This window comes from Podarcis vaucheri, assembly GCF_965113315.1.
Source record: "Podarcis vaucheri genome assembly, chromosome: 1".
In the NCBI taxonomy this organism is placed as follows: Eukaryota; Metazoa; Chordata; class Lepidosauria; order Squamata; family Lacertidae; genus Podarcis; species Podarcis vaucheri.
In genome coordinates, this window is record NC_138759.1 from 134,752,806 (window position 1) to 134,774,628 (window position 21,823).

Here is a 21,823-nt window from a genome sequence, read left to right on the forward strand (position 1 = left end):
CAACGCTGCCGTGTCTTCTCCTCTAAGGCCACCCACAGCTGGAGGAGGAAAGCAGAGGCCAGCTGTGGAGGAGGGGGAAGGGAGGCGAGCGCTGCAGAGAGGAGGCTGGATCTGCTGCCTGAGGCAACTGCCTCACCTTGCCTTGTGGGTGGGCCGGCTCTGCCTCTAACCACTACACTGCACTGCCTTCATACTAAAAGTGGAGTCTCCAAGCAGGTATGAAAGGCGACCCTGCTGTCCACATTGAAATAAGGTGACTGAATGGTGGAAGGACAGGAATAAATCTCCCCCAAAGTTTTCGTCAGTCCTTGCTCCTGCCCAACAATTTTGTGCTACTTTTATATATTTTATGGTAATATTTGTACTACTGTGGTTTTCCCATTAGTGATGTATGGAAGTGAGAGTTGGACCATAAAGAAGGCTGATCACCGAAGAATGGATGCTTTTGAATTATGGTGCTGGAGGAGACTCTTGAGAGTCCCATGGACTGCAAGAAGATCAAACCTCTCAATTCTGAAGGAAATCAACCCTAAGTGCTCACTGGAAGGGCAGATCGTGAAGCTGAGGCTCCAATACTTTGGCCACCTCATGAGAAGAGAAGACTCCCTGGAAAAGACCCTGATGTTGGGAAAGATTGAGGGCACAAGGAGAAGGGGGCGACAGAGGACGAGAGTGCCTGGCGTGCTCTGGTCCAGGGGGTCACGAAGAGTCGGACATGACTAAACAACTAAAGAACAAATACACACACACAAATTATCTCCAACATCTCAGTATCAAATATTTGAATATTTAAATGCTTGCTTATTAGAATGTATGACTATGCAGGAATTAATTTCTGTAGATCTTGCTTCTGTGGATCTGGAGCAGTTGGAGAGGATGCTTGATGCACGGGCATGCATTTAAGCAAACTTAATTATAGTAGATTTGAACATGCTCAACTGCATCCTGGATTAGAACCAAAGCATTAATAAAAAAAAATTACAAAGACATGTTACTGCCCTCCAAAATCAATAGTAATTTTTATTTTCCATAGGGATTATAAATACAATGACCCAAATTTTATTTTTGAATGTGTTTAACTTGAATTTTCTTGTAACTGTACTGTTTCCTCTTTATTTCCTCTTTATTTCATTAATACATTATTAAATTGTGTTTTTTTAATTAAATAATTAAAGATAATAATAATAATAATAATAATAATAATAATAATAATAATAATAATAGAAGAAGAAGATTCCACACCCACAGGTTCTACTGGAAGTGGCAGCTCTCCAAAGCGTCATGAATGGTTGGATGTGAGATGACCATGCAACTTCCATCCCCAGGCGATCTATTTTCTGAACCTGTGGGACAAAAGAGATCAAAAGAGAGCATACTTTGTGTGTTTGTCAGGGAGAGGAGGAGTTGCATCTTGAGCTCTTTCAAAAGCGAAGTTTCCCATTGTTGAACTTTTATTAAATGAACGCCCCAAGGTCTGAGCAGCTGTCTTAGGAACATAGCCTAGATAAGTCCCCTCCAAAAGACCCAGAGGCTGGAGACAGATGTTTCCCATTGTTCCCCACTGCTGGGACTCTAACATAACTCCCTCCTTGATCACACTGTTTATGAGAAAGCCATGTACACTATAGTTTTTTCTTGCTTTAGTGGAGGGTTACACAACAAGTAATAAATGAAATTCCCCTTTCTGGCACCCCATCTTGCTGCTCTGGGATTGGCGAGCTACATCTGGGTTGGGAAGAGTAACAGAATTCTCCTTTCAAGGCAGCAGATGGGCCCATTTTGGTTGAGAAGATTTAAGTAGGAACAGCAATGCTTAAGGAGGAAAGATCTCGACCCTTTAGCTGAATATTGCTAATGCGTGTTTGCAGCTGAAAAAATAGATTTGTTTCCCTCGATGCAGATTCTCCTTTTCAAGTATATGCAATTTGCACAAGATGATTAATTATCGCTACATGCTCCCCAGTTCCCCAGGCACCAAGAGATTCCATGGGCAAGGATTCCATTTCACTTGGATGTGAAATCACTAGAAACTTGTATCTTAGTAATATTTGCTCTGTTTACAAATATACAAGCACAGCATAGCAGAAGCAAGCAGACATTTCTGCAGATGGTAGCAAATCCTTTAAACGTGCATCAGGTTCCCAGAGATCAAATGCTACAGCCCATGGCTCTGCAAACAGGCTGACCTAAGCTTAGTCAGCTCCCTCTTGAAACACCCAGCTTGCTTTCTCTTCTCTGTCTATCTCTACAATGGTACCTTGGGTTACAGACACTTCAGGTTACAGACTCTGCAAATCCAAAAATAGTACCTCAGGTTAAGAACTTTGCTTCAGGATGAGAACAGAAATCGCGCGGCGGCAGCGGGAGGCCCCATTAGCTAAAGTGGTACCTCAGGTTAAGAACAGTTTCAGGTTAAGAACGGACCTCCAGACTGAATTAAGTTCGTAACCTGAGGTGCCACTGTACGTGTAAACTGGAAGTTGCTTCTTTGCCATCCTTCTAACTTGAAGAATGACACTTTTTGAAGGCTGGGTTCAAGGCCATCCAGAAAACCTGTTCTGCACTTGTTAAAGGCAGACTGTGTTCCTTTCATTACAGTTCCTCGCCGCTCAAGACATCCCAACTCACACAAAAAAACATTGTCAAGGTTAGCTCAAAGCACAGAAAGGTGCCATGCCAAGGTGTATGAGGGCCCCTGATCAGGGGTGTAGGATGGGGGGGGCGGTCTGCCCCCGGTGTCATCCATGAGGAGGGTGACAAAAAGGCACACCGCAGGACCCCGCGCACGGTGGATCGCCCTGCCACCACCCCTCCACACACACACACCCCGGGTGTATGGCATGGCTACCACTCTGGGCACCCATGCAGCTAACTCTGCCACTGTCCGTGATCCCCAGGTCTTTTGCTGTGGACTCTGGCCTGTTCTTTAAAAACAACAACTTTGCTTGTAGGCCAGCTGGGAACACAGCAAAGTCTTGTGTTGGCAAAACCCTGGCCACCCATCCCACTAATTTCCCAGAGGCATTGATACATATGAATTGTTTCTGCAGATTTTATGCAAATTTGTGCCATGGTCCTGTGCCTCAAGTCCTGTAAGAACCTAGCAGCACCTCTGGAGCAGTGATACGGCAAATATTGAAGTGTTCGGAACAAAAGATACATGATAATCCAAGTGATTGGTCCCTCTTGAAGAACTTCTCTATTTGACCCAGGCCTTGCCAGAGTTTGAGACTTTTACAACTGGGTGTTTAAACAACTACTCTCCTGTAGATTAGCTATGGAAATAGTTAAAACTTTCCTTAATGCATTTAGAAAAACACACCCACAGCTGCATAGCCTCAATTCAGGGGATAGCTGGGGAAGAAAGCCATAATAATTTATGATGTTAGTTTACAGGGCAGTAGGAAAATTAATCCAAGTATGTTGAAACTGATGGGTCTTTCCTTTTTCTGGGCTTAAGATAAGTCCTCCAGAAGAGCTGGGTACTTAGAGTTCTGCTATAATTTATAGTGAGGAAGTCTGCTTGTGTAGGAAGAAATTTGAATTGTCTGCATTTTAAAGATGAAATGATTGCTCCACCCTCACCCCCACGCCTTGCTACTATGGAGTATAGATTCATACATTAGCCTTGACTGTGTGCACATGCAAGCAGCTCAGTCTGCACATGTGTAGTTGTGTAGCACAGTTCTGTGAGTCTATGAGTTGGCAAGTACACCAGTCAGCTGCCTGGCAGGAAAAGGAGACAGAGGGAGCTTCTTCCAGCTCCTTGCTCGCCTTCCTGAGCACCTAATTCCCACAATCACTGAATATCTGAGGCATCTCTTCATGTGTAGTTCCAGCTGCTGGACTGGGCTGCAGAATCACTGGTGCATTCTCTATTTGCAAGTGTGTTTCTTCATCTAACAATGGTTATAAATGTGGATTCATATAGAAATGTGTCCAGTTCTGGGTGCCCCAGTTTAAGGAGGATATTGTGAAGCTGGAACATGTGCAGAGGAGGAGAGTTGTAGAGTTGAAAGGTACCCCAAGCGTAATCTAATCCAACCCCCTGTAATATGGGAATCTCAACTGAAGCATCCGTGACAGATGGCCATCCAACCTCTGCTTCAAAATCTCCAAGGAACCTCTCATGACAGTCTATTCCACTGCCAAACAGCTCTCATTGTCAGAAAGTTCTTCCTGATGTTTAGTTGGAATCTCCCTTCTTGTAACTTGAAGCCATAGGTTCAAGTCCTACCTAAAACAAGCTTGTTCCCTCTTCCATGTGACAGCCCTTGAGATATTTGAAGATGGTTCTCATATCTCCCCTCAGTCTCCTCTTCACCAGGCTAAACATACCCAGCTCCTTCAACCGTTCCTCATAAGGCTTGGTTTCCAGTCCCTTGATCCTCTTGGTTGCCCTACTCTGCATGTTCCAGCTTGTCAACATCCTTCTTAAATTGTGGTGTCCAGAATTGGACACAGTATTCTAGGTGTGGTCTGGCCAAGGCAGAATAGAGTGGGACTATTACGTCCCTTGATTAGACTTCTATTGATGCCACTGAGAATAGCATTAGGTTTTTGTTGTTGTTTTTTGCTGCTGCATCACGCTGTTGACTCATGTGAAGCCTGCAGTCTACTAAGACTCCGAGACCCTTTTCACATGTACTGCTGGTAATCCAGGTGTCCCCCATCTTATATTTGTGCAGCTGGTTCTTTTAGGATATTGTGATTTAATCACACAGTACAGTGATTTACAACAGCCTCCCACTCTGCCAAGATTAAACTCTGCGGAATAAAAGCAGAGTGTATTTTGGAGGCAAAGCAGTCGGGTATTAGTCCTATTGCAGGGATGGGTAACCTATAGCCCTTCAGTTAATGTTGGACTCCAACTTTGATCAGCCCTAGCCAGCATGGAGTGATAGGAACATCTGGAGGACCATAATTTCCCCACCCCTCTCCTACTGACAGCAACAGAATTCAAGCACACGGTTTCATTTTGATGACATTTATGTGGACAGATTTGTACGTGGAAGTTTGCATTGAACTTCCAGTGTTATGAGGTGGGACAGGATTTCTTTCCATTTCCCTTCCCCAATAACAGGAACTCTTGAGAGAAAAGCCTTTTGCTGGGTTGGCAAAGAAAATAACTGAAGCCACTTACACTTTACAAGTATATAGATGTAGAATACTGGATGGGAAGCCACCATAAGGGCCGTCCCACCCATGAGGCAAGGTGAGGCAACTACCTCGGGTGGCAAGATCCATAGCGGCAGCAGATCTGGCCTCTAAGAAATGCATTGTCTGCTGCTGCCGCCACAGTGGCTGTGACAGCTGTGGTGCACTCCTTGGAAGCTGGATCTGTCACCGTCTTGGTGGAACCCCAAAATGCTGCTTCTGTAGAAGTTCTGTTGCTTCTCTCTTGGAGAATAGGAGGTGCTGCTGGTCCCCCACCCCACCCACCTTGTTCCCAGTGTAGATCTTCACTCACACCATTCAGTGGTTCCCTTTGGGTGCCAAAATGCCTTGAGCCCTGTGTATCTCGTGGCTACATAGGAGGTTTCTGCTCCACCAAATCTTTTCCAGAGCTGGTTTGTGTTTTCCCTCCTAGGAAAATCCCTTCTATTCATATATCCACGTGGGCCTCAGAGCCCACACAGATGATGAAACCATCCCGAGGAAGCAGGACAGAAGCAGAGGCAGAGTTATCCTCGGGGATCTTGGTCATTCCATAGAATCATAGTATTGTGGAGGTGGAAGGGAGCCCAAGGCTCACTTGTATTGCTCTGCCAAGTGATGGGAATAGGTTTATCACCCAGCAACAGCCGATGTGTTGTGAAATGTTTGTATGGTTTGTCTGAGAGCTCTTCTGCACATCACTGCGCAATTTGGGCTACAGGTGGGTGTATGTTCCCCCCCCCAATGCTCTCCTGTGGAAGAAGCTCATCAGGAAACCCTTTTACCTGGCGTGGGTGCAGGAAGGGGTTTTGCTTCCTTTGTCCGAAAGCCTTTCTTAAAAAGCCAGCCTCCCCCTGGACTCTGAAAGTGAACAAGGCCCAAGAGCTCAGGCTTCTCACTCCACCACCTCCTATTCCCTGCACAACTTGTCAAGCAGCTCGCAGAGTCCTGCTTCCGAGCCACACACACCTTTGCCTGGTGCTCTGCAGAATGTCAGAGACCGTCTATTTACTCTCTTTAAAAAAATCAAAGCATTTCCAGTAGAATTGGTTTTAAGAAGAATAATCAGCAAGAGGAAAGATTTAAGAAGCTGCTGCATAGAAACATAAACTATAAAAAGTGAATCAAAGAGGGGAAGGCGACCACATTCTGAAATAAAAGAGAGAGAACCCTGCTGAGAATCATATCTGGCAAATTAGCAATGCGGTGAACAAGAGGAGTGACAGTTTGTTTCCTCTTCTGAGTCTGATCTCTGGTCACAAGCCATCAAGCCAGTTCCAGCAAGATCGGGGGAGGGACGCACATGGCAGCCCACATGCCGCTTGTTTGGTGTTCCAGAGAGGAGCAAGATAAATGGAAACTCGTTGCAGGGCAGATCAATAATCAGCTGCCCGGACATTTGGAAAGACAAATTGGATTCTCCTTAGGTGGCCTTGCTGAGAGCATTTGCACTGATGCACCCAATACATGTCCAGCCGTGGATAATTATCAATGAAATGCATGTTATTCAGATTGTCCCTGAACTTCATGCAAGCCTCCCTCTCCTCCCCCATTCACATCTGCCCCCCCCCCCGTGGCGAAGCTACCTGCTCTGGCACCGGGCGTGGCGTGCATCCTAGGGGGCGTGGTGAGCGCTGAGCATCCCGGAGGGGCGGGGGGCCATGATGTCATTCCCCCCAGATGGTACCCGGGGCAGGCCGCCCCCCACCTTTGTCCGCCAGTGCCCACACAGAGAGGACAGGCCAGCAACTTGTGAGAATTTGATTATGGCTGAGATGCTGCAGGGAGGGAGTCAAACCTTTCACAGAGGGGGGAAATGGCTATCCTGTTGGTGGAAGTAAATTCATAATGGGGAAAATGCCAAAGGGAAAGGGAGCCATGATGAAATTTGAGGGGGGGGGGAGGCTGCACTTCCTTTAAAGGAAAAGCAGAAACATCTAGTGATCTGAAAACAGATCTCGCATATGTCACTTAATTTGGCCTTTTCATGGGCCTCTTTGTTGAGCAAAATCAGTTGAATCTGACTCCACTTATGGATGATGGTCTGCCCTGAAGGACAATGAATGGCTTTGTTCAGAGCACATAAAGCGAGCACACAAAATGAGAAGGGGTTTTTTTGGAGGAGGCCTTGTTTTGTACTTAACTGATGTGTACAACATAGTTTAGAATTCACATGTGATTTTAAAATTGCTGTAGAATCATGGAATTGTGTCATTAGAAGGGACCGTGAGGGCCACCTAGTCTAACCCCCTGCAGTGCAGGGATCTTTTGCCCAATGTGGGGCTCTGAGATGAAGAGTCTCCCTCTCTACTGACTGAGCTCTCCTAGCCTCTTCCGCTTCTTGCATTGACCACACAAGCAGCACAAAAAGGAAGCAAAAGGTGCTTTCTGTGTCATCCATGAGGGTGTCTTTGCGTTGGGGGGGGGGATACTCCAGAGTGAATGCAGATGAATGCTAGACACAGGAATACAAAAGAATATAGATGCAATTAAAATATTGTTGTCCCATATTAGAACAGATTGCAAAGGAGCCAGTTTGTACCTCTCCTGATAACACTGCATTGATTAATAGAATGCAGCATGGATTTGTCAATAATAAATTTTGCTAGATTAGTCTCATGTAAGAAGGCTGTGGCATTAAAAAGGTAAAGGTAAAGGTACCCCTGCCCATACGGGCCAGTCTTGACAGACTCTAGGGTTGTGCGCTCATCTCACTCTATAGGCCGGGAGCCAGCGCTGTCCGCAGACACTTCCGGGTCACGTGGCCAGCGTGACAAGCTGCATCTGGTGAGCCAGCGCAGCACACAGAACGCCGTTTACCTTCCCGCTGGTAAGCAGTCCCTACAAGAAAGAAGATTCCACCTAAACATTAGGAAGAACTTCCTGACAGTAAGAGCTGTTTAACAGTGGAATTTGCTGCCAAGGAGTGTGGTGGAATCTCCTTCTTTGGAGGTCTTTAAGCAGAGGCTTGACGGTCCTGGAGGTGTTGCTGAATTTGATTAGGAGGGACCAGCTGGTGGAAGGAATACAGGTCGGAGAAAAACAATACAAACTTAAGGCCTTTGCAGACGATTTGGTTTTGACATTACAGGAGCCAGAAACTAGTACAAAAAGAGTTTTAGAGCTAATTTCTGAGTTTGGTCGGGTGGCGGGACCCGACAAACAAAAAACTAAGGTTTTGGCAAAAAACTTGACATCTTCAGAAATAGATGGGTTCCAGAAGGAAACAGAATTAAATGTGGTTACAAAGGTGAAATACCTAGGGGTTAATTTGACTGGGAGAAATTTGAATTTATTTAAGGACAATTATGAAAAATGCTGGTCGGAGATTAAAAAGGACCTAGAAACTTGGTCAAGATTGAAACTTTCCTTGTCAGGAAGAATTGCAGCAGTTAAGATGAATGTATTGCCAAGAATGTTATTTTTGTTTCAAACCCTTCAGATCGTGGACAGAGTGGAATGTTTTGGAAAGTGGCAGAGGGACATCACGAAGTTTGTCTGGCAGGGCAAAAAGCCCCGAATAAAATTTAAGATACTAACAGATGCAAAGGAAAGAGGGGGGTTTGCCCTGCCGGACTTAAGATTGTATTATGAAGCTGCATCCCTCTGCTGGTTGAAAGATTGGTTTTTGCTAGAAAACACTGATGTCCTAGACCTGGAAGGGTTTAACAATGCTTTTGGGTGGCATGCATATCTTTGGTACGACAAGATAAGGTTTCATAGACTGTTTAAAAACCATATTGTCAGGAAAGCTCTATTTATTGTCTGGACTAAATACAAGGACTTATTTGAAAGCAAGACTCCGAGGTGGTTATCACCGACGGAGGCTAAGGCTATAAAACTACGTAATATGGAGAGTGGCTGGGTAAAATATTGTGAGATAATAGAGAGAGATGGTGATACTTGGAGGTTGCAGAGTTTTGAAAAATTGAAAGGAAAGGTGCGAGACTGGTTTCATTATGCCCAAATTTTAGAGATTTTTAAAAACGACAAAAAAATTGGTTTCCAGGTGGAAAAATCCAAATTAGAGACAGAATTACTTGAACCCAAGACGAAAGTGCTTTCAAGAATGTATAACTTGTTGCTTAAATGGAATACACAAGATGAGACAGTTAAATCAGCCATGATAAAATGGGCACAGGACATTGGGTACAACATTATGTTTGAAGACTGGGAAAGGTTATGGACCACCGGTATGAAATTTACGGCATGTACTGCCTTAAAAGAAAACATTATGAAAATGGTATACAGGTGGTACATGACCCCAGTTAAACTTGCAAAGATATATCATTTGTCTGATAACAAATGTTGGAAATGTAAGGAGGCTGAAGGAACCTTTTTTCACCTCTGGTGGACATGCCCGAGGGTGAAGGCCTTTTGGGAAATGATTTATAATGAATTGAAAAAGGTGTTTAGGTACACCTTCTGTAAGAAACCAGAGGCCTTCCTCCTGGGCATTGTGGGCCAGAGAGTGTCAAAGAAAGATAGAACGTTCTTTTTATATGCAACTACAGCAGCAAGAATTCTTATAGCTAAATACTGGAAGACACAGGAGCTACCCACGCTGGAAGAATGGCACTCGCAGTTGATCGACTACATGGAATTAGCTGAAATGACAGGCAGAATCCGAGATCTGGGAGAAGAGGCAGTGGAAGAGGACTGGAAAAAATTTAAGGACTATTTACAAAAACATTTCAAGTTATATGAATGTTAAGAATTTGCTAAGCCTTGGGGAAAAATACGCTTCAGTATTGAGATTGGTGAATGACGGAAATTAAGTTATGGTTTTGAAAAGTATAAATTGCGGAATTTATAACTAAATGAAAACACAAAAACATACAAAATAAGGTATTAATTTGCTGTTTATTTTTATTGTGAAGAAAGCAGGGGATGGAGGACGTGGGGAAGTCCAGTTGATTATGAAAATTGATTTGAAAAAGTGAATTTTTTTCTTTCTTTCTATAACTCTTTTTTCTATAACTCTTTTTTCTTTCTGTAAAACTGCTTTTGTTGTGTTATTGATGATGTATCTTACCCTGGAAAAAAAGCAAATAAAAAAAATTATTTAAAAAAAAAAATAAGCAGAGGCTTGACAACCATATGTCAGGAGTGCTCTGATGGTGTTTCCTGCTTGGCAGGGGGTTGGACTCGATGGCCCTTGTGGTCTCTTCCAACTCTATGATTCTATGATTCTATGATTCTATGATTCTATGATTCTATTTATCTACTTGCACCCGGAGGTGCTTTCGAACTGCTAGGTTGGCAGGCGCTGGGACCGAACGACGGGAGTGCACCCCGCCACGGGGATTCGAACCGCCGACCATGCGATCGGCAAGTCCTAGGCGCTGAGGTTTTACCCATAGCGCCACCCGCAAAACATTTGATAACGATCCCTAATATTTTGGTTAGCAAACTGATTGAATATGGTCTAGACAATAATACTATCCAGGGGATTTACAGACTGTAATTTCAGACTGTAATCTTTGAATATTCTTGGAGAATGTTTAACGTTCACACAGACTGGAGGTGGGCAAATGTTGTCCCCACCTTCAGAAAAAGGGGGAAAGAAGATCCAGATAACTAGGGATGGCTCAGTTGGTACAGCATGAGACTCTTAACCTCAAGGTTGTGGACTCAATCCCCACTTTGAGCAAAATATTCCTGCTTTGCAGGGGTTGGACTAGATGATCTCATGGTTCCTTCCAACGCTACAATTCTACTCACTTGACCCATTGATACCAGGAAAGGTCTTAGAGCAGATAATTCAACAAGTCAGTCTGTGAGCACTTAGAAAAGGATGCTCTGAGTACTAAAACCCAGCATGCCTTTCTCAAAATCCATGCTGGGGTTCCTGCTGCACTTGGAAGGGGGGGTGGACTGATGGCTGCCAAGAGCCCTTTCAACTCTACCATATCTCTTTTAAACCAAACCAACAAACAGATCCAGGTGGTTAAATGTCCCTTTGCCACGGGAGAGCACATCACCAGTGGGGTATTTTATAACTTTGCATATTTTATTAACCACATGTGAACAATAGTGCAATCCCTCTACATAAAAAATCAGGCTGACAGCATTTTTAATTGATTATACCTCCAAGTCAGTCCAGTTGCCTGGCATTGAAAAGGTTGCCAAAATAATTGCTTGGGGAGTCACCCACAAGGGCCAGTCTCCAGCGCAGAGTTTTCTATTGACACAAAGCGCAACTCAGCACAAAGGAATTCAAAGTATGAATTCACTTTTCACATTGTGTTTGAACAGGGAGATCAGGTTTAGCTGATAAGGAGTGAAGAAAATAACACAGCGGTTAAGAGCATTATGCAGCCCATGAATGTGCATGAGTGAGCTCTGTGCAAAGGGGTGTTTGGGAAGGCCCACTGCCTGTGCTGCTCACACACATATTTGAAGAACAGGGCAGCAGGCATTTCCCACTTTTGTCTCAGAAGTTTTGCTGAGTTTTGGATGGAGCATCTTGCTTCCAACCGTGGGCAGCAGCGGGATGATTCGAGAAACCCGCAGGCAGGCGAGTGAGGCAACAGAGTCTCCGTCTTTCTCTGAAGACACAACTTTTCTCCTCTGGATCTCAGTGCGAGTTGCTTTTCATTCGCCTCAGGCTGGATAGCTTACCGTTTTGTGCATATGGTTTAACGGTTGCGTTGTGAACTCACTGTGATTTCAGGAAAGGCGGCATTAAAATATTTCAGATGGTTAAATACGAGGGACAGGCTACTGCTTCTGCAAAATGAAGGTTCGTCCTAGCAGCCATCCTAGCCTTGCGCAACCCGATCTCGCAGTGGATTTGCTTAACCCGCTAACCTGCTTTTTATTGATGCAGTTTAAAAAACCTTGCTCTTTCAAGTCCCACTCAGATTTAAACACCGAGTGACTGGGCCATTTATTCCCGCGCCCTGACCAAGTGCCCCACATGTGCCCCACAGGTAGCCCAAGCAATCTTCCCCGTAGTTCTTTAAAAAGCTGCCAGCGACTGCAGCTCTCCCTTCGCCTTTCTCCTTCTTCTTCTGCTGCTCCTCTTCTCCTTATCGCTTTAGCTGCTGCTGCTGCTGCCCAGGAAGTTGACTGGGAGGCCAGCGCTCGTGGGGCCATGTGATCGCTGCGCACCGATTAGGTGGTTGGATCTGGTGAGCCCTGGGCGAGGGGAGAGGAGGATGGGAACCCAGCACTGGGAGCATGTGACAGCCACATAGTTTTGCACCACCTTCTAGGGCAGGATTTCCACCGAGAAAGAGACCAGAGCGAGGGCTGAGCAGCACCCAGGAAACAGCAGCAGCAACAGCAGCGAGCATTGCAAGGTAACCGCAGCTGCGCAAAGGGCGATCCCCAGGGGGAGAAGCGCAATTGCAACCTGCTGCTTGCCTGGGCAGGCTCCATGGAGGGGGCTTGTTTGCCAGGGGCAAAGGCAGTGAGCGGCAGCCGAGCGAGGACCTGGCGGGCGTTGGCAGGGCTGGCACCTGCCGGCCTGGCTGCCAGGTCGGGGGCAGAGGAAGGACCGGGAGCGAGGGGCAGGAGGAGAAGGGCTGTGCATTGGGAGAAGGGCTGAGCTGGAAAGGACGGGGGCATCTCCGCGCGCCTCTCTGCCCGCGCTCCGCGCACCAGGGATACGCGAACTGGCAGCAATAGTTCTGTCACAGTGAAACCAACCTAGAGGAGGGATGGGAGAGTCTGCTGCTGTCCTGTGACACTGAATGCTCTCTGGCGCGCAAAGAGCTTGTGACTTCCTGCTCATGGGGATGCCTCTTCGCCAGAGGCGCCCCGAGGCCGGTTGAAGGTTAATTTGGGAAGCAAGAAGCGCCATGGCTGCACATGGCTGCAGATGACTCCACATGCGCCCTTTCTGGCAAGGCTGCCGACTGGGGTAAAAAGAGCAACTTCCTTGACTTCTTCTTTCCTTCCGGAGATTTAAATGTGGGTTCATTTTTACTGTTGACACATTTCTGGAAAGACACATTTCTAATTTCTTACTGATTTGTTCAATGCAAACTATGGAAATAAAGCCAATGCAAATCTATAAAAGGGTTCCCCTCCATGGAAACCCCCCTTTCAATAACACTTTATTGAAATATTTATGAAAGTGCTTGAAATAGTTTTGTCCAACAGTGATCTATCTCATTTTTGATCAGGAGTCAGGTTTCAGCTCCATGGAAGTTGCAGCAGTATTGGGACAACTCCTATTTATGGAAAGCTATAGGAGGCCAGTCTGACAAATAGACCCAAAGCCCCAGAAGTTGTTAATGGCAAACAACTCGAATATGCAGATCACTCTCAACTCCAGCCAAGGGGCTGCAGATTGTTTTCCAGACCTGCAGATCAGATGATGCCCAGAACTTAGCGTCTGGAAGCTGGTATGTGGCAGGCTGACTGGAGTTGGGGCTGATTTGCATATTTGTTACTTGTTGTCAATAAATCTAGTCATTTGTCAATAATAATAATAATAATAATAATAATATTTACCTTTTTACCTTTAATCACCACCACCATCATCTGTGGCTATGGCCTTTTGTTAGATTGATTATCTTTAGCATTTATTTTAGATTTCAAATTATATTAACTAGAAGACCAAGCTTAAGACACGGCGAAAGTTTATGCAGAATTTACCACCTGCAATTACAATCATATTCAGTGGTAACTGAGGGTACTCTGAAATTGTGTAAAGAACTGTAATATGCCATGGCTAGAATGATGGGACTGGGTGTCAGAAATCCAGGATCATAGAACTACTTTCCTAGAAAGTTCATTGATATGAATTGGGGAGCTTGACCTGATGTACCTATCAGGTTGTTGAGGTGCTAAAGCACTGCTCTGAACTCCCCAGAAGTGTGGCATGACAGTGGTACCTCAGGTTACTGACGCTTCAGGTTACATACGCTTCAGGTTACAGACTCCGCTAACCCAGAAATAGTACCTTGGGTGAAGAACTTTGCTTCAGGATAAGAACAGAAATCATGTGGCGTCAACAGGAAGCCCCATTAGCTAAAGTGGTTCTTCAGGTTAAGAACAGTTTCAGGTTAAGAACGGACCTCCAGAACAAATTAAGTTCTTAACCCGGGGTACCACTGTAAATGAAAATTGCATCTCACGTCTGTGGGGATTGTAGTTTGCTAGGATTCCACAACCCCATTAGAAAAAGTGTCCTTCGCTGTCTGTTGCTGATGCTCAAAAATACCCAACAAGTCCAAACTACTGTTGTTTATCTCCTCCTTGTCATCCCCCCACCCTTTTGGGTGTGACTTCAGGATAGCAGCAAAAAATGGGAGGTGGGCTGCAATTTCTCACAACTTCTGTGTGCCTAATGCACCATGTTATTTCTTCTCTCTGCAGGGGGGTTAGACAAGGAGCCAGCATAACCAATGTCACTGTGCAGGTGGACGGAGTCATATTTGACAGAAGCACGTCTGGCCTCTTTCAAAATAACTCCACAGACCCACCCTCTAGTAGCCGGTCTACAGTCAGCACCCATATCTTTAGGAAGAGGTTTTTGGACTGTAGTTATGGTTTAGCCCAGGGGTAGGTGAGTGTGGAGCTAGTCTGTTAACCTCCAGAGGTTGTTTGACTCCCAACTCCCATCAGTCCTGGCCAGCACAGCATGCTGGGAGTTGGACTCCCAACAATTTCTGGACTTTGTCCCTGGTTTCCCCATGTCCGATCCTAGCAACATTCAAGTATTCTGGAATTTCAACAGAATTTCCCACTAAGTCTTATTTTTGTTCTTTAAGGAGGCATGGCATAAAGGATGAGATCCCCTTTGGATGATCACTGTTCTGTTGGAGAGATTTGGTCTCACACCAGCATGTTTAGGTTTGCTCAGTTAGCGTGGATTTAAAGCACTGTTGGGCAACAAACTAACTTTTTAAAAAATCATTATTTTTATTATAAGGAAAGTGATGTTCTAGACAGTGAGGGATAATGGTTAATGGAAAGTGGTATAATCTCCACACAAGCAATAAACAGATTGCCTGGAAATGGCCTAAGAGACAGAGCGACAAATCAGGAGGTTCGTGTTCAGATATCAGCTCTGCCACCTTTTCTAACTGCCTGCTTTCCTTCTGGTGGCCTCCAACTTTTCTCATTATTTTGCTTCCAATACCTTGAGCTGCTGAGAGTGGCATGATTATTAATTTGAATCACAGGAGAGAGAGAGAGAGCTTAGATTGATGGGTCGCATTGGCAGCAGTGATCTGGAGTCTCCAGTCTCCTCTAGGTTGACCTTGTTCCACCTTTGCAGTTCTGTTGCAGGGCGGAGGCCTTTCTGGCAGGGCCAGGTGACTTGGGTGTGCTGGGAATGCCTTGCACAGCTGCCCTTCCACCTGTAGGCCGCTTGAGTGTCCCCCCTCTGACCCTTGCTGGGCTCGTTCCTGTGTTAATAGTGGGACGGGGGACTTAAAGCAGAACCCATCAGCGCAACACCCAGAAGGAGAAAAGACACATTTTCTGAAGCCACTTTTGAGACCCTTCTCTCTTCACCTCCCTTCCCTTTTAAAGTTCATCACTTTATATCATGTTTCAGGATCCATTTGTTCCTTGCAGTTTCTTTTGACTAGGATAATTGTTCTTTAGAATTGTGTTAAGTCAGTAAGCAACAAGGCATAAATATTAGGCCAAGTCCGCAGAATGTAGGAAGCAATACTTTCTCTTATGTGTGGCTGTGAGATCACCAAGGGTGGGGTGGGGCGGTTAACCATGGGGTGTTCACTCCATTTTGCCTTTGTCAGACTCCGCCTGGAGTCCTGTGTCCAGCTCTGGGCACCACAATTGAAGGAGGATATTGACAAGCTGGAAAGTTTTCAGAGAAAGGAGGCAATACCAGGAGAATCCATCCTGGATTATTTAAACAAAAAGGCTAAAACTAGTCTATCTAAGCTTCTCTTTAAGTTGCAAAGGGATGGCACTCTGCTCACCTGAGGAAGGAAGGATAATAGCTAATAAATATACCCTCTCCTAGCATCTAATTCACATCCCAACATAGGTTATGGGCCAAGATTAGATTATTTTTGAAGTATTTTGGTGAATGCAGCTGAATTCTCTTAAGAAAGAAGAGAGGTCCGAAGCAGAACTCTTTATTTTGTTTCTTGGTGAGCATATGGTGACTCCATTGTCTCCACTGTGAAGAGAGATTAGTCCCCACTTCCCTCACAGAGCAGTACAGTACCTAGGTAGTGAAGATTTTTGGTCTTAAATTTTCCTTTGGAGACTTTGTTCTGGTTTTGGATTTAGCACATTTTCCTCCAACTTTTGAGTTTTGGATATTTCCTCCGTTTTTGAGATGGCCAGTGAGGTTTACTTCAGTGATGCAGGCCTCAAGATGCCCAGATTACCATCCTTACTCAATGGGGAAAGTATCTGTTGTTAATAGCAAAGAAATACTAGGTGGCATTAAAAGTAAAAGGCCCACAGGCAATAACAAAGAATCTAGAGCTCCAATCAATGTATGAGAACGGCAGCATAAGCAAGCAAGAGCCACAACTTTAAGCAGCATTTCAGATGCCCAGGTTGTGCATATTAAGGAGACTGATACTGCAGCCCAGATACTTGAGGCCCTGGAACTTTCATATGGATTTGCAAGCAAAAGTTTCCATAGAAAACGGATGCGAGATTTGCTGAGGCTCAGGTTGAATTCTAAGGCAGATTGTCCCAAATATGTGACTGAGATCTTAACACTTCTTGAGAAACTAGAACTGTCAGAGTACCCAATGCAGGAAGAGCAAAATATCTGCGATTTCCTAGGGTCACTAAAACCCAAATTTGGGACTTTTGCAACTTTATTGGATGGGAAAGAGGACTTGACTTGACTTTCGAAAGATTAATTGCCTGTTTAAGAGAGGATTGTGTACAAAGGAGAGAAGAGTCTCCAGTCAGGAATGCAAAAGCCAATGATTCTAGTTATGTGTCTAAGTGTCAAATGAAGGGCAAAGCCATATCTATGAAAGGTGTGCTTTAATTGTAATAAAGAAGTACACATAGCAAAAGCAGGGCAAGCAAGGTTCTGGAAACCAAGCCTTATGAGGAACGGTTGAGGGAATTTGGTTTGTTTAGCCTGGGAAGGAGGAGACAGAGAGGAGGTATAAGAGCCACTTTTAAAGTGTCTCAAGGGCCATGTAAGTCCTAACCGGATTAATTATTATGCTTGCTGAAGCAGGAGGCTCATATTTAACCCCTTTAACTCCTAATGCTCAAAACCTGGAGGTAATGTTAGTTTGTGGGTGGGGAAAACAATCATCCAAAAGTGGATGTAGATAATTTTATACATGTAATTTCAGATGCACATTTATGTTTGTTCAGTTGAATTGAATTGAATCAAAATCTTTTGACATTTCCATTTGTGGCGCTTGTTTCACAGCACACTGAAATTATCGGCCATAAGCAGATGGATGAAGGGATGGAGCACTGACTGATAGGTATCTACCATATATGTGGTGCTTTCCAGAACAGACACTGCATCTGTCTGCTATACTAAAAAAACAACAACAACCCCAAGTCTTAAAATCCATCATATTCAGCAAGACTTACTTCTGAGTAGACCTACATAGATTTGAGCATTCTAACTAGAGTTGAAGCCGTGGTGAAAATTGAGGCAGAACATTCTTTATTCTGGACGAGTTAATCCAGAATGCTCTCCGCTCTGACTCTGCCAGCTGGCAGCAGCACCCTGAGGGAATGAGTCTCTCCCTTGACTCGAGGGGAATGGACAGCCAGAAGCAACGTCAGCCCAACAGACACGTGTGTTCGCCTCGTATTCATACCATGCCTCCAGAGAAGTGCCAGGCGGCTCCTGCTCCTGCCTGGAAGCTTCTTAGCTTCTCCCTATCATTGTTGATACTGAAGAGCACCCCAAAGATCAGGGGGGCCCAGAGCACCATCTGTTGTGTCACAAGAAGCTGCAGGAGCTTTTCTGGAGACAAGCCATTGAACACAGACAAACATTGCCGATATCTGTGACTGTATGGCTAAGTGCTTGGCAAGGCTCTTCCCGCATCACAAAGCACAGAAATGTCAATGGGAAGCAAAACAGAGGAGGCAAATCATGCTATTTTGATATGAATTCACATTGCAAGCATTCTTCACACATAGGTGGCATGCATGAGAGAAGGGCCGCAGATCAGAAGGTCCCAGGTTCAATCCCCGGCAGGGGAGAGCCGCTGCCAGTCAGTGTAGACAGTACTAAGCTAGGTAGAACAAAGGTCTGACTCAGTTCTATGTTCCTATAGGTGGTGTAAGTGGCATTGTAATATCTATGGCAGAGATCTGTAATGTCATCCTTAAGAAGACTTCCCTTGGACTCAGAGGGGTTAAACCCAGTGGCAAATATCCCCTTTCTGGGCAAGGTGCTTGAGAAGGTGGTGGCGCCCCAGCTTCAGGCATGTCTGAGGAAAACTGATTATTTGGATCCACTCTGTTCCAGTCTGGTTTCAGGCCTAGTTACACCACTGAAATTGCCTTGGTCACCCTGACTGAGGACATTTGTCAGGAGAACGTTAAGGGGAGGGCAGCCCTGCTCATTCTCCTAGATCTCTCTGCAGCTTTTGAAACTGTTGGCCACTGAAGGATACTTCAATGGTGCCTCAGGAAGGTGGGGGGGGCACTGTCCTAAAGGACTCCTGGGAGGCTCCTGGGAATTATCCTGGGGTGTCCCACAGGGCTCCATCTTGGCCCCCATGCTATGTAACATCCAAAGGAAGCCTCTGGGAACTGTTATTAGGAGATTTGGAGTGATGTGTTGTTAAAATGCTGTGGCAACCAGCTCCATCTCTCTGTTCAGACTGAATCAGGAGAGGCAACTGAGGTTTTAGACCAGTGCTCAGAGGTGGTGAGGGGTTGGATGTGGGCCAGTAAATTGAGACTGAATCCTGGAGAGACAGAGGTATCCCAGCTCCTTATGTCTGTGAGGTGTGGAGGCGGCCTATCCTGGATAGGTTAGCACTCTCCTGGAAGGAGGTTCAGGTAGCCTTGATGGCTTGGAGTGCCTTCTTTGGGCTCCAGCTGGTTTGCTAGTTATAGCCCCCTTTCAACACAGATTACTTGGCTACTGTACTCCCTGCTCTGGTAACTCCCAGATGGGATTATTAGAAGGTGCTCTGCGTGGTGTTGCTCTTGAAGATGACTTGGAAACTTTGGTTCATCCAAAATGCATTAAGCAGACCAAACTGGGGTGGGATAAGGAGAGAGGGAAAGTTCACTATGGGTAGCGTTCTTGGATATTTATACAGTAAACGGAATATAAGGTGACTGAGCAGCCACCACCTCTCTTACAGGGTGACTTAACAGGGTGTATGTTGCACAGCCTCTCTTTAAGCAGAAATCACAGGGGTGTGCAATATACAGGCCTTCCCTTTGCTTAACAACCATCATAACAGTAGTCATTTTGCTAGGTTAACATAAATATAATCTGATCTTGATTGCATTACTTCTGCAAATAAGTTGTGTGCTGGCTTGTTCACTGGAAAAAAAATGGCAGAAAATCAGCTGACAGTCATGCTGAATTCATTTTCCCTCTCACAAAAGGGAACAGTCTTATACTTACTTGGGTGTTGGCTGAGTGATCCAGTTGTGCGGCTCTGTAAGATCCCACTAATGGACTCTAAATCTTATAACCAGGTCATCTTGTCTTTGTAAAAATATACAGTGTCCATGTTTAAATACTTCAGATGCCCAGTGTTGTGTGATAAATGCATCGTCTAAGTATGACTTGCACAAATAACATTCACTGGCAAGTAAAGCAATAGACCGCTTACCAGTATCAACTGGGAGCAGGGATTGCAGCCCAGTGGTCTGGGAGGCTTTGGGCCTCCTGCATCACCAATGGATGACGTCAGCTCCTCCAACAGCCGCTAGGGTGCTTGTGTCCCCCCACAAATTTTAAGTTTAAACTGCTCATCAGGGCAAAGCAAGCAGGCAGTTTCACAAGGGTGGGTCTGACTGCTACCTGATATCAGTCAGGTCTACCAACTGACCATAAACACAGGCTGTGCTGGTACTCTGTGGATCATCTAGTCCAACCCTCTACACTACAGGAATTTCAACCAAAGCATCCATGGCAGATGGCCATCCACCTTCTGCATCAAAACCTCCAGTGAAGAAGAATCCACCACCTCCCAGTCTTTCCCACTGTCAAACAGCCCTTACTGTGAGATGTTTAGTCAGAATCTGCTTTCTTGTAACTTGAAACCATTGGTTAAGGTCCTTCTTTCCAGAGCAGGAGAAAACAAGCTTGCTCCACCTTCCATGTGACAGCCCTTCAGGTATTTGAAGATGGCTATCATACCTCCTCTCCATCTCCTCTTTTCCAGGCTAAACATATTCAGCTCCTTCAAGCTTTCCTCATAATGCTTGGTTTCCAGACCCTTAATCATCTTGATTGCCCTCCTTTGCACATGTTACAACTTGTCAACAGCCTTCTTAAATTGGGGGTGCCCAGAATTGGACACACTCTTCCAGGTGTGGTCTGACCAAGGCAGACTAGATCAGTACTATGACTTCCCTTGATCAGGACACTCAATTTCTGTTGATGCAGCCTAGAATAGCATTCACTCCCCCCCTTTTTTTTTTGCTGCTGCATCATCAAACTGTTGACTCATGTCAAGGTTGTGATCCAACAAGACTCCTAGATTCTTTCCACATGTTCTGCTAGTAAGCCAGATGTCCCCCATCTTATTTTTTTTTTGAAGCTGGTTCTTCCTGCCTTAAGTGCAGAACCTTACATTTGTCCCTACTGAATTTCATTTTGTAAGCTTGGACCCAGGTATCCAGTCAGCTAAGGCCACCTTGATCCTGATTCGGTCTTCTGCGGCATTAGCTGCCCCTCCCAGTTTGGTGCCATCTGCAAATTGGAGATGAGCATCCCCTCAATTCCTTCACCCAAGACATTTATAAAGATGCTGAACAATGGTCCCAAGACAGAACCCTGTGGTAGTATCCTGTGGCACCCTACTTGTCACTTTTTTCCAGGACAATGAGGAACAATTAATGAGTACTCTTTGGGTGTGGTCAGTTAACCAGCTGCAAATCCACCTAACAGTTACCTGATTCAACCCACATTTTACCAACTTCCTCGTAAGAATACCATGGGGGACTTTGTCAAAAGCCTGACTGAAATCAAGATACACTAGGTCCACAGCATTCCCCTGATCCACCAAGCTTGTGACTCCATAAAAAAAAAAGACATGAGATTTGTCTCACATGACTTGTTTGTGAGAAACCCATGCTGGGTCTCACCACATCCTTTTCTAAGTGCTCACAGACAGACTGTTAAATTATCTGTCCTGGGCCTTTCCTGGTATTGATGTCAAGCTGACTGGTCAGTAGTTGTCTGGGTCTTTCTTTCCTCCGATGGAGACAACATTTGCCTGCCTCCAGTCTGCAGGGACGTGTCACCTGTTCTCCAAGATTTTTCAAAGGTAATAGGCTCTGAAATTACCAAATTTTTCCATCTATAAGACACCCCCATGTATAAGACGCTTCCTATTTTGGGGGACTCAGATTTAAGACAGTGGGGGGAGATGGCCCAGAGTATAAAACACCCCCAAATTTTTGACATTATTTTTTAGGGAAAAACCTAGTCTTATACACGGAAAAATACGGTACATCTGCAAGTTCCAGTAGTACCCTTGGATGCAGCTCATCAGGCCTTGGTGATTTGAATTCATTTAAAGTAGCTAGG

General features: G+C 45.1%; 1 protein-coding gene and 1 long non-coding RNA gene across 4 annotated transcripts in view; one reads left to right on the forward strand and one right to left on the reverse strand.

Moving 5' to 3' along the window:
- Positions 1-7,794: 7,794 nt before the first annotated feature.
- The window catches only part of LOC309525721, a 115,965-nt gene continuing 101,936 nt past the window's right edge, over positions 7,795-21,823 (reverse strand). Inside the window, exon 2 of the long non-coding RNA XR_014216503.1 lies at positions 7,795-7,977. This is a non-coding gene — a long non-coding RNA (uncharacterized lncRNA). The remainder of the gene's footprint in view (positions 7,978-21,823) is intronic.
- Positions 12,265-21,823, forward strand: part of MLPH (melanophilin) — a 74,994-nt gene continuing 65,435 nt past the window's right edge. For 2 of the 3 annotated variants that reach the window (XM_082240363.1, XM_082240364.1), the window contains exon 1: positions 12,961-13,077. In XM_082240363.1, the coding sequence (XP_082096489.1) occupies positions 12,976-13,077 (102 nt within the window). In that variant the 5' untranslated portion in view covers positions 12,961-12,975. Of the gene's footprint in view, positions 12,465-12,960; positions 13,078-21,823 lie in introns of those variants that run through there. The other variant, XM_082240365.1, reaches the window with a different exon arrangement.